This window comes from Salvelinus alpinus, chromosome 26 (genome assembly GCF_045679555.1).
Source record: "Salvelinus alpinus chromosome 26, SLU_Salpinus.1, whole genome shotgun sequence".
NCBI lineage: Eukaryota > Metazoa > Chordata > Actinopteri > Salmoniformes > Salmonidae > Salvelinus > Salvelinus alpinus.
In genome coordinates, this window is record NC_092111.1 from 14,191,947 (window position 1) to 14,204,060 (window position 12,114).

At 43.0% G+C, this 12,114-nt stretch overlaps 1 protein-coding gene across 1 annotated transcript; it reads left to right on the forward strand.

The window, feature by feature from the left end:
• The first annotated feature begins 1,717 nt into the window (after nucleotides 1-1,717).
• LOC139554790 (GTP-binding protein Rit1-like) lies at nucleotides 1,718-11,882 on the forward strand. Its single transcript, XM_071367938.1, has 6 exons — nucleotides 1,718-2,131; nucleotides 4,146-4,232; nucleotides 5,083-5,139; nucleotides 6,600-6,673; nucleotides 7,947-8,138; nucleotides 10,314-11,882. The coding sequence occupies exons 2-6, from the start codon at nucleotides 4,151-4,153 to the stop codon at nucleotides 10,542-10,544; spliced, it is 636 nt and encodes a 211-aa protein (XP_071224039.1). The 5' UTR covers nucleotides 1,718-2,131; nucleotides 4,146-4,150; the 3' UTR covers nucleotides 10,545-11,882.
• Nucleotides 11,883-12,114: the final 232 nt, after the last annotated feature.

Below are 12,114 nucleotides of genomic sequence, written 5' to 3' on the forward strand. Positions count from 1 at the left end.
GGTTTTACTTGCTCCCGTGTGCTGGTAAGGACACAGATGACAGACAAGTAGGATTCCAGTTGAGGTGGTTTAATAACGCTAAAGCTGCACAGGCATGGAACAGCACCGTACAGTGCATTCAGGAAGTATTCAAACTCCTTGACTTTTCACACATTTGGTTACGTTACAACCTTATTCTAAAATTGATTAAATAATTTTTTCCCCTCAATCTACACACTATACCCCATAATGACAAAGCAAAAACAGTTATATCACATTTACGTAAGTATTCATACCCTTTACTCAGTACTTTGTAGAAGCACCTTTGGCAGCAATTACAGCCTTGAGTCTTCTCTTGGTTATGTCACTACAAGCTTGGCACACCTGTATTTGGGGAGTTTCTCCCATTCTTCTCTGCAGATCCTCTCAAGCTCTGTCAGGTTGGATGGGAGTGTTGCTGCACAGCTATTTTCAGGTCTCTCCAGAGATGTTCGATCTGATTTAAGTCCGGGCTCTGGCTGGGCCATTCAAGGATATTCAGAGACTTGTCACGAAGCCACTCCTGCGTTGTCTTGGCTATGTGCTTAGGGTTGTTGTCCTGTTGGAAGGTGAACCCAGTCTGAGGTCCTGAGCGCTCTGGAACAAGTTGTCTCTGTACTTTGCTCCATTCTTCTTTCCCTCGATCCTGACTAGTCTCCCAGTCCCTGCCGCTGAAAAACATCCCCACAGCATGATGCTGCCACCACGATGTTTCACCGTTGGGATGGTGCCAGGTTTCCTCCAGACGTGGCGCTTGGCATTCAGGCCAAAGAGTTCAATCTTGGTTTCATCAGACCAGAAAATCTTGTTTCTCATGGTCTGAGAGTCCTTTCGGTGCCTTTGGCAAACTCTAAGCGGGCTGTCATGTGCCTTTTACTGAGGAGTTGCTTCCGTCTTTCACTCTACCATAAAGGCCTGATTGGTGGAGTGCTGCAGAGATGGTTGTCCTTCTGGAAGGTTCTCTCATCTCCACAGAGGAATTCTGGAGCTCTGTCAGAGTGACCATTGGGTTCTTGGTCACCTCCCTAACAAAGGCCCTTCTCCCCCAATTGCTCAGTTTGGCCGCACGGCCAGCTCTAGGAAGATTCTTGGTGGTTCCAAACTTCTTACATTTAAGAATGATGGAGGCCACTGTGTTCTTGGGGACCTTCAATGTTGCAGAAATGTTTTGGTACCCTTCCCTAGATCTGTGCCTCGATATAAGCCTGTCTTAGAGCTCTACGGACAATTCTTTCGGCCTCATGGCTTGGTTTTTGCTCTGACATGCAAAGTCAACTGTGGGACCTTATATAGACAGGTGTGTACCTTTCCAAATCAATTTACTACAGGTTGACTCCAATCAAATTGTAGAAACATCTCAAGGATGATCAATGGAAACAGGATGCACCTGAGCTGAATTTCGAGTCTCATAGCAAAGGGTATGGATATGTATGTAAATAAGGTATTTCTGTTTATTTTATTTTATTCTAAAAACCTGTTTTTGCTTTGTCATTATGGGGTATTGTGTGTAGATTGATGATAAAAATTTTAAAAACATTTTAGAATAAGGCTGTAATGTAACAAAATGTGGAAACAGTCCAGAGGTCTGAATACTTCCCGAATGCACTGTATGGATGTGCGTGCGTGTGTGTGGTATATTAACAAGGACGCACACTGGCCTTGGCTAACACAATAAAAGCCATCTGGTGGGAAAACACAAGGATGGCTGGAACTTTCTCTCACTTGACTTCTCTCGAGCTGATTTTCTCTGAGTTCGAGATCACCCAGCATGCTCTGCTCCACTTCCCCGGTGGGCGGAGCTACAACTCTGATATGATGATCTAACGTTACTGATATGATTAACTACAAATACTTCACAGCCTTTTGTACAGGTTACCACTTTGTAACAGTAGCTAACTGAACTTCAAAGTCACTTTTCAAGGTCACTTTCAACTCTACTGAAAAGTCACAGCCACTGACCCGACGGGAGGTGGGACCCTGTGACGTAGTTTTCAGACTGCTGGCGTTGTTTACAGTTAGTGAGGATTTTGTAGCATGACTTGTCAAACGTCAAGCACTAAATGGCCATAAAAGTAATTTCGGAAATTATGAAGAAAGAAGCTCTGTGACACAGGTGAGTCGCTAATGTCTATTCATGTATGCATGAAGTCATTTGGCTATTTTATGTTTGCAAATGTTCAATCATTTGCTTTCGTTGTAGTCAGCAATATACATCTTTCTCACTGAACTCGTTCCTTTAATTACATGAAACAATGTGTGCAATGTCCGATTGAACACTGATCTGCAAAAAGGCTAACAAATGTATGCAGCTTGTTTTACGTTCATCAATGATCGACTCATAGGGTACACTTGATTTCAAGAACAATCTTACATTTTAAGTTTAGAAAAGTTAGAGTAATTTGTTTTTCCTAATCCTATGACACCTAACGTTACAGCCACACAATTCATTCTGCTACTTCACCAGTCTTTTGAAGGTTCGCTATTGCCCTTTTAAAATATGTTTGTTGTTTATCCTGTTTCAAAGTAGCCACTAAAGTATATTAAATGGTTGTTGTATTTCAGTGAATGTTTGCAACGGATGCAGTTTTCAATGCGACTTTGTCAGAGATTCAATGATTTAGAAAATATTTTTTATTTTCGTCCGCTGAAACTATGCCGACTCACTGTTTGTAACATTAGGCTATAACAACGTGACAATAGTGCAATAAACGTTTACTTTTGTTGCGCTTAGTTTAGGTAGCCTCTACAAATAATAATGAGATCCCCTAACTGTGGACGTTGAATAAGGCTACTACAGAGTCGATATATTTAATCTGCATTTCAATAAAACTGAGGCCTGAGCTATCTGAAGCCTGGAGACTCCCTTGAATCATAAAGCCTGTGTAGACTCGGCAATATACTACAATACCATCCACTCCTTTGTGTTTTTGGATCTACCAAAGATAAGTTTTGAAGCAATTTTATGCAATTGTGCACGGACATGGGATCAGTCATGCGTTATTGAAGTTCAGACCTATTTTACATAAAATAAGGCAACAAAAAAACCGTAGCTACTCTCAAGCGGATATGAACATCTATTTTTAACCTCCCAAGTTATGTCTGTTCTATCTGCCTCTGTCCTGACAACAATGAACCGGCTTTGTCAAACGTCGTGTCTCTGCATTCCATCATTGAGTGAATGTGATCACTTCATAATGACTACCATTAGTAGCCTAGGCCCTAATGATAAGTAAATGTGTGCTTATGTAGGTCTATTTATCAAGGATAAATATATAATGAATTGTAATTTATTCTGACAATTAATTTCAAGTTTAATATAGTCTGTTGTTGTACATTTTTTATTTCAATCATGCTATTTTGGGTTATAGAAAGGGAAGGATAGGTGATAACAATAGTTGTGATGACATTGCCTGGGTTTGTGGTGGTCAATGTCACACATTCGCCTTGCACTTAGAAATCACATGGTTGTTGTCAAGTCAATAGGAGGCGGTTCCTCTTTCCGCATGAGAGCTACTAGCTGCTGCATACACCAATCTAATAAACTGAAGAGCCATCTGACTCATAAGTCAATCTACACACACTCCAAATGGGTCCGAGGCGATGACAATAGTGGCCTATTCAGATGAGTTGAATAGTTTTTGTTTTTCAAGGGTAGCAAAGTAGACTAGAATGTTGGCTGTATAGCTCTACTTCTGTCCCTGAAACCACTCTCTCTTTCACTGCTGTCTCATCGCTATTCAATAGATCTACTGTGTGGTACAGTGGTTGACTGACTCGACTTTCGACAGTGAATGGATATTGATGTTCAAGTTTGCCAATGTGTGTGTGTTGTGTATCTCGTTCTCTCTTTCCATCTCCTCTCTCTTGTCATTAGTTTTAGGGCTTGACACATGACAGCAAGATTGCACATTAGCATGTGTGGCATCATGTTTGTCTGTTTGTGTGTTAGTCACTTTCAATTCTGTACACTCTCTTTCATAGTTCTATTCATTAGTCCTGGGCTTAATAAACTGAGACCAATAATTATTATGTATGTTTGTGTGTTGACGTGTGTGTGCGTGTGTCTGTTTTAAAGGGTATATGTGTATATGTGTATTACTCACAGCCTCTTATCTCTCTTTTCATAGTGTAAATGGAGTCATTGCGAGGCTCCGGGGGCCTCTCTCGCGAGTACAAACTGGTGATGTTGGGAGAGGGGGGAGTGGGGAAGAGCGGTGAGTACACACACTCATAACACACTCATAATTACACTTAACTGCACTCCTCCTCACTCTTACTTAGTGCATGTCTTTTCTTCTGTCTTGCTGTCTGTTTTTACATATTATGTCTGACTGACTATTCTTCTCCACCTCTGTCTTGATTTACCTCATTACTTCTCCTAATGCCGCCTTGTATTTTCTATGTTTCTCTGACACACCCTCCAAGTGCAGTCAGATAGTCAGAGTTCTCTTCTCGTAAGCATGGGCGTTGGCCGCTTTCTACGGCAGTCTGGGGTGCCGTTTGGGTGCCTGTCGTCAGGAAGACGCGTCAGTGCCTAGCAACCGCCTTCCCCCCTCTTGGCTACTGTTGCCATGGATACTGGCAGAGTTCACCTGGTATAGGTACACAGAAAGTAGTAAAAACATCGGCGAGAGGGAGGATTTGGAGGGATAGCGGGAGAGATGGGTCGTTAAAAACAACATCTGTGCCTGCTTTCGCCATGGAAACTAGAGTGGGTGTACACTGATGCTGCAGAGGCGGAGATACTGTGTCTTTCTGTGTAAGCTGCAGGGTGTGTTTATCTATGTGTGTGAACCACTACCCGCCTGGAGGGAGGAAAATGAGATGGAGAAGTTTGTGTGTGTGATACAACCAGGGTTATGTAATAAAGTCTCCCGCATTGACTTCGTAATCCCTTTATCTCTCCATCTCTCTCTTTCTTCCGCTCTGTCTTCTGATCTGCTGTAGTTTGTTTCTGATTTCTCCTCTTTGGTTTATTGATGCAGTGCCTGTGCAGCTTTGTGACAATGTAATCGCCCCCCAAAAAGCTTGTGAAAACTTAAAACTCTCTCTCTTTCTCCTCAGCTATTATAATGCAGTTTATCAGCCACAGGTTCCCTGAAGACCATGACCCCACCATAGGTGAGAGAGTGCTTGGCATCTGATCAAACTAACGCCACTCATATTTGTCCTGCTTTTAACCACACCAAAAACGGCTACATCAAATCAGTGATCGTGTCGTATTTTGAATTAATCATTGATTTTATATATACAGTTTAATGGGTACACCGCCCCATTCATGAAAATGGATTGCTCCTACAGAGAGTGAGTCACCTGGCAGTGGCTTGCTATATAAAGCAGGGATCAAGGCATTCATACTGTTCGATTGAACATTAGAATGGGCAAAACGAGTGACCTAAGAAGCGTTGAGAGTGGTATGTTCGTCACGGCCAGGCACTCCGGATCCAGTGTCTCAGAAACTGCTGCCCTCCTGGGCTTTTCACACACGACAGTGTCTAGTGTTTCCCGAGAATGGTGAGACAAACAAAAAACATCCAGTCAGCGGCAGTTCCTGTGGGCGAAAACAGCTTGTTGATGAGAGAGGTCGAAGGAGAATGGCAAGAATCGTGCAAGCTAACAGGCGGGCCACAAACGGACAAATAACGGCACAGTACAACAGTAGTGTGCAGAACGGCATCTTGGTGTGCACAACTCGTTGATCATTATCACGGATGGGCTGGGCTGTTGTAGCAGACGAGCACACAGGGTTCCACTCATATCAGCTAAAAATAAGAAGTGGTCACACGATTGCCAACACTGGACAATTGAGGAGTGGAAAAACATCACCTGGTCCGACAAATCCCAGTTCCTGTTGCGTCCCAGTTCCTGATGGCATAGTCCATGGACCCATCCTGCCTGGTGTCAACGGTACAGACTGGTGGCGGTGCCGTACCGCCGTCCAATCTGCAGCAACTGCATGATGCCATCGCGTCAGCATAGACCAACATCCCTGTGGAATTTATCTGACTTGTAAAATCCATACCCCTAATAATTCAGGCTGTTCTGGCGGCAAAGGGGGATCCGACCTGGTACTAGACGGGTGTACCTACAGTTATATTCATAACTGTACTTTACCTTGCAGTCGGTCACTCTGCATAACATACTATGGGTACAATCACACCCCAACCCGGGTCAGAGGGTACCAAACGTCAGCCAAAGCACACACAGGTTCCACCGGCTTCAAAATGGGCTTACAGAAGCCACCTTCTTCCCTAAAACTTACCTGAGAAGCCTGAACTGTCAGCGCCCCATATAGGGAAACAGAACCTGCTGCAACTTGGCTATGCGCACTGACATGCTGCCACTACAGCCCAAGTCCATAGACCCCACGGTTCCAAGAACAATACTTACCTCGCGAGCCTGAAATGTCAGAACTCGTACAAGGAACCGCAAGTCCCAAACAACAGAACACCTGTCGTAACTTGGTAAAGCGCATCCGCTCGCTGCATAGCATCACCAGAGTCGATGAACCACGGCTTATGACATGTAACTACACAATCATCCTGTATAGCCATTAAAATACCACTCAATGTCTCTCCCAGAGGATGCATACAAGACACAGATCCGCATCGACGATGAACCAGCCAACCTGGACATACTGGACACAGCAGGACAGGTACACTTCCTCACAAAGGGCTTCCATATAAATGTCACGTCTCCACCTCTTTTGGCTGCGTCTCATTCTCAATAGTCTAATATGGCTTCCTCCCCTCCTCTCCTTCATCTACTGATCTGTAAAGATAGGATAGGTGAAAGCAATATGAAAAAACATCTGGGAAGGACTGGGAATTTGCTTTCATCTGTCTAGTTTTTTTTGCATCAGTTCAAATAGAGGAAAGGAGAAGAGGAGAGGAAAGCCTTTCCCTCTATCCCAATGCTCACTTTCCTTTAAATCAGCCCTTTCCGACGGTCTCTCCCTGTCTCTCAATTCCATTCAATCAGTCTTATTAGAATGATAACTTATCATTGATAAGTAGTTATCTTACATTGCCAAAGCAAACCCAGAGGAACATATTTCACTCTGTCATCTCCCTCACCGTCATAACATCCGCATCCTTATTCTTCTCAACTTTCTTTTAAGCGTCGCTCACTCCATCTACTCCTTTTCTTTTTCCACAAACGTACATCATTTCTGTCTCTCACCCGCTCCCCACAATGGTGTCTTTCCCTGTCTCTCTGACTCATCCATAGACACGTATGGTTCACTTATAATATTAGTCATTTTCCATATATGGTCATGTACATGTTCTATAATATATGCCCGTGACTGGGTTTGTTTGTACCATACCAAAGTCAGGGAAGTGTCCACACAGAGAATTGCAGTTCACTGTTCACACAGTCCACTGTCTCAAGTGACCCTTAACTTCTGAGTCATCCAAATTCTAATCTTTCTTTTCTGTGGGTCTCCATGTTCGTCCTCCAGTAGTTTGTAGGACAGACAGACCAATGTATTGGTGATTGATTTTCTTGATGCTCTCAGGCACACACACACATACCAGTATGTGTGTGTGTGGGGGGGTGTCTTCTATCCTTGTGGGGACCTAAAATCCCCCCAAAACAAGCTAAATTCTCCCTCGTAGGGACATTTCCCACGTCCCCATGAGGGTAAAGGCTATTTTAAGCTTAGGGGTTATGTTTAGGTTTAGGGTTACAATTAGGGTAAGGAGTTAGGTTAGGGAAAATAGGATTTTGAATGAAAATACATTTTAGGTCCCTGCGAGGATAGAAGAACATAACGTGTGTGTGTGGCACCGGGATATATAATGTTACCTAAGTATTTTGCTGTGATGCTTTCTGTATCAGTCCTTAACCACTCTCTCTACCCCCCACCCCCCTCCCTCCCTCCCTCCCTCCCTCACATGTATACATTCACACATGCCCCTTTCCAGGCGGAGTTCACAGCCATGCGGGACCAGTACATGCGGGCGGGCGAGGGCTTCATCATCTCCTACTCCATCACAGATAGGCGGAGCTTACAGGAGGCGCGCCAGTTCAAGCAGCTCATTGACCGTGTGCGCCGCACCGCCAACACCCCCGTGGTACTGGTGGGCAACAAGTCTGACCTGACCCATCTCAGACAGGTGAGAATTAAGGGAAGGAGGGAGGGGGAAAGGGACGCCCATTGGTAGCCTTGGCACTACAGTATGTTTTGCACGCTATCTGGCTGCATTAAAATCCTACCGCTGTTCAAAATGCCTGTCTTTTATATATTTACTGGAAGATCTACAGATTGCCTGTCTGACTGGTATGGTATACCTTTAGATTCCCTGGGGAATCTGTAGATTTACCAAGGAGACAGGGAATCTGTAGATTCAAACATTTACTGTAACATATACAGTGCCTTCAGAAAGTATTCATACCCCTTGCTTTATTCCACATTTTGTTGTTACAGCCCGAATACAAGGGGATTAAATATATATATATTTTCTCTCACCCGTCTACACATAATACCACATAATGACAAAGTGAAAATGTTTTTAGAAATACAGTATCTAATTTACATAAGTATTCACACTCCTGAGTCAATACTTTGTAGAAGCACCTTTGGCAACAATTACAACTGGGAGTCTTTCTGGGAGTTTTCCACACCTGGATTGTACAGCAGTTGCCCATTTATTCTTTTAAAAGGGGAATTCATCGTCCAGTGTCTGGTGGAAAGCAGGCTGAACCAGGTTTTACTCCAGGCATACCCATAACATGATGCAGCCACCACTATGCTTGAAAATATGGATAGTGGTACTCAGTAATGTGTTGGATTGGATTTGCCGCAAACATAACAATTTGTATTCGGGACAAAAAGTGAATTGCATTGCCACATTTTTTGCAGTATTACTTTAGTGCCTTGTTGCATTTTTTTAATATTTTTTTATTCTGTACAGGTTTCCATCTTTTCACCCTGTCCATTAGGTTAGTATTGTGGAGTAACTACAATGTTGTTAATCCATCCTCAGTTTTCTCCCATCACAGCCTTTAAATTCTGTAACTGTTTTAAAGTCACCATTGGCCTCATGGTGAAATCCCAGAGGTTTCCTTCCTCTCTGGCAACTGAGTTAGGAAGGACGCCTGTCTTTGTAGTGACTGGGTGTATTGAAACACCATCTAAAGTGTAATTAATAACTTCACATGCTCATAAGGATATTCAATGTCTGCTTTTTTTGGGGGGACCAATTTACCAATAGGTGCTCTTCTTTGCGAGGCATCATAAATTCTCCCTGGTCTTTGTGGTTGAATCTGTGTTTGAAATTCACTGCTCGGCTGAGGGACCTTACAGATTTATGTGTGTGTGTGTGTAGGGTACAGAGATGAGGTAGTTATTCAAAAATCATGTTAAATACTATTATTGCACACAGAGTCCATGCAACTTATGTGACTTGTTATTAGAATTTGTACTCCTGAACTTATTTAGGCTTGCCTTTTTATTTTTATTTATTTAACCTTTATTTAACTAGGCAAGTCAGTTAAGAACAAATTCTTATTTACAATGATGGCCTACCAAAAGGCAAAAGACCTCCTGCGGGGATGGGGGCAGGGATTATTATTTTTTTTTTTTAAAATAAAAAATAAATATAGGACAAAACACACATCACGACAAAAGAGACAACACTACATAAAGAGACACCTAAGACAACAACATAGCAAGGCAGCAACACATGACAACACAGCATGGTAGCAACACAACATGACAACAACATGGTAGCAGCCCAAAACATGGTACAAACATTATTGGGCACAGACAACAGCACAAAGGGCAAGAAGGTAGAGACAACAATACATCACGCAAAGCAGCCATAACAAAGGGGTTATACTTTTTTATTAATTTGTAAACATTTCGAAAAACATAATTCCACTTTGACATTATGGTGTATTGTGGGGGAAAAAATCTATTTAATCAATTTTAAATTCAGGCTGCAACACAACAAAATGTGGAAAAATTCTACAGGTCTGAATACTTTCTGAAAGCACTGTACATCATGACTCTATTTGGTACCATATACTGTACATACCAGAGGAGGCTGGTGGGAGGAGCTAAAGGAGGATGGGCTCATTGTAATGGCTGGAATGGATAGGTGGAACGGAGTCAACCATGTGGTTCACATGTTTGATACGTTCCATTTATTCCATTCCAGCCATTACAATGAGCCCATCCTCCGATAGCTCCTCCCACCAGCCTCCACTGGTATATACCAATTATCTTCTGTGTGTGGGTTTTATCTGTATATTGGCTTTGAACATGCTATTTCCCTCCGCTGCACTAGGTGTCAGTAGAGGAGGGGAAGGAACTGGCCCGGGAGTTCCAGTGCCCCTTCTTCGAGACCTCAGCGGCATTTCGCTATTACATCGACGAGGTATTTGCCGCCCTGGTCCGCCAGATTCGCCAGCGCGAGGCAGAATCGGTCCGCGGCAGCGAGAGGAAAACCAGGAGGAGCCAGTCGTTCTGGAGCCGCATGCGCTCCACCTTCCACAAGAAACAGCACTCTGAGCACTGAGAGAGAGACGCTGTGAGATATGACAGTCCTCCCTCCAGTGGTACCCTTACAGCCCCAATTCCTAGTTCCAACTTCCACGAGGAGACCAATGACTCTTATCCGAGTTAGATTAAGTGTTTGCAATGGGCAATTAAACTAACAATCATTACTGAAGATATGAGTCTTCTGTGCGCTTTAGAGAAGGCAGGAACTGTGCTGATGTACCGTATGCTCATTGTGCTGAAAATTGGGTCTGGTTTTTAACGACAGCCGACGTTAGCATTTTAGTATCCAATGAAACCAATTGACTGTAGTGTTGTATATTTTAAATGCTGAGACACTGTGGAGTTGGCCTGAAGTTGCAACATTTCTTTGATGGAGAGCCAGTGAGGAGACGTTTAGGTGCAACTGTACCTCACAGGGAGGGATGGGGGGCCTGAAGAGAGGTAGAGATTATGGGAATTGGAGAGGGGAAGGGAGCAAAGACTAGGCTATGCAGGATATTCAGAAGGTCACATAGTAGGTAAAGTGGCATAGGTGTTGAGGAGTGAACTCCAAAGTTTGATTTAAAGGCAGTTGGTTGGGAAATACGAAGGGGTATGAGACGTGAGTTTGAAGATTAAAGGGAGGGTCCCAACGGATGTGGTTTATCTTGCCAGCCAATGAAAGAGAAGGATGAGAATAATTAAAAGTTTGTAATATAGAAGATGATGAAAACAAAGACATTCTGATAGCATTCACTGTGCATTTAGGTTCCTCTGTTTCAATTGAAAAGCCATCAATTGATTATTGCTTAGTGTTTGTAAGCTGACCAGCCTGTACTCACGGTTGGTGCCATGTTTCAGTAGGAGTGGGTATACTTTGAGTGTGAACTGAGTTGCAGGGGATATTTAATACACAGGTGGTGTTGATGTTGACAAGTCATTACTATGCAGCATTGCCTAATATGGTCCACTGATCTATACTTGGGCTGATAGTTGGCTTGGGCAATATGTTGATCATATCCAAATGACATAAATCACTGGATTTAAACCATTTTTTAGAATGGGATTTGATGGGCGTAGCTGGCATTTTAATTTTGCTCTGCCTACAACAGGGTTTGATTGTCTTCATATAGTGTTTCAGCGGATAGAGACAATGCCAAGTACAATACCTCTCCAGAGTGATACACACTCACTCCTTTATTACCCCCTGACCTGTAGTACACCGGTTGTGCTCTTATTATTTCAGCACTCCGTGGATCTGGTAGTGCCACATATGGGAGAATATGTTTTGTTTGTTTTATTCCTCTTGATCATGATTGTTTCCTTAATTTATTTTATATTAACACGTTAAAATAAAATGGACTTCCATTTGCTGGTTGGTTGTCTGGCCTCTTATTGTGTGTGTGAGTCGCCCCCCTGTGGCAGTATAAGGTTTCGCAGTAAATATAATCCACAGCAATGAGTTGCCTTGACTATTGTTTATAAATAACTACAAGTGTTAATTTTCATGTATGTTATCACATATTATTCAATAGCGTGCTCCACTGAAACGACTAATGCCATGTACAATACAATCCATGTATTGTGTTGTGGACGAACCTCCTACA

What these genes read in the sequence shown, in the direction of transcription:
- LOC139554790 (XM_071367938.1), top strand. Translation starts at nt 4,151, where the DNA reads ATGGAGTCATTGCGAGGCTCCGGGGGCCTCTCTCGCGAGTACAAACTG. An exon ending in TACTGGACACAGCAGGACAG is followed by an intron (nt 6,674 to 7,946) that starts GTACACTTCCTC and finishes GCCCCTTTCCAG; the next exon opens with GCGGAGTTCACAGCCATGCG. An exon ending in ACCTGACCCATCTCAGACAG is followed by an intron (nt 8,139 to 10,313) that starts GTGAGAATTAAG and finishes CCGCTGCACTAG; the next exon opens with GTGTCAGTAGAGGAGGGGAA.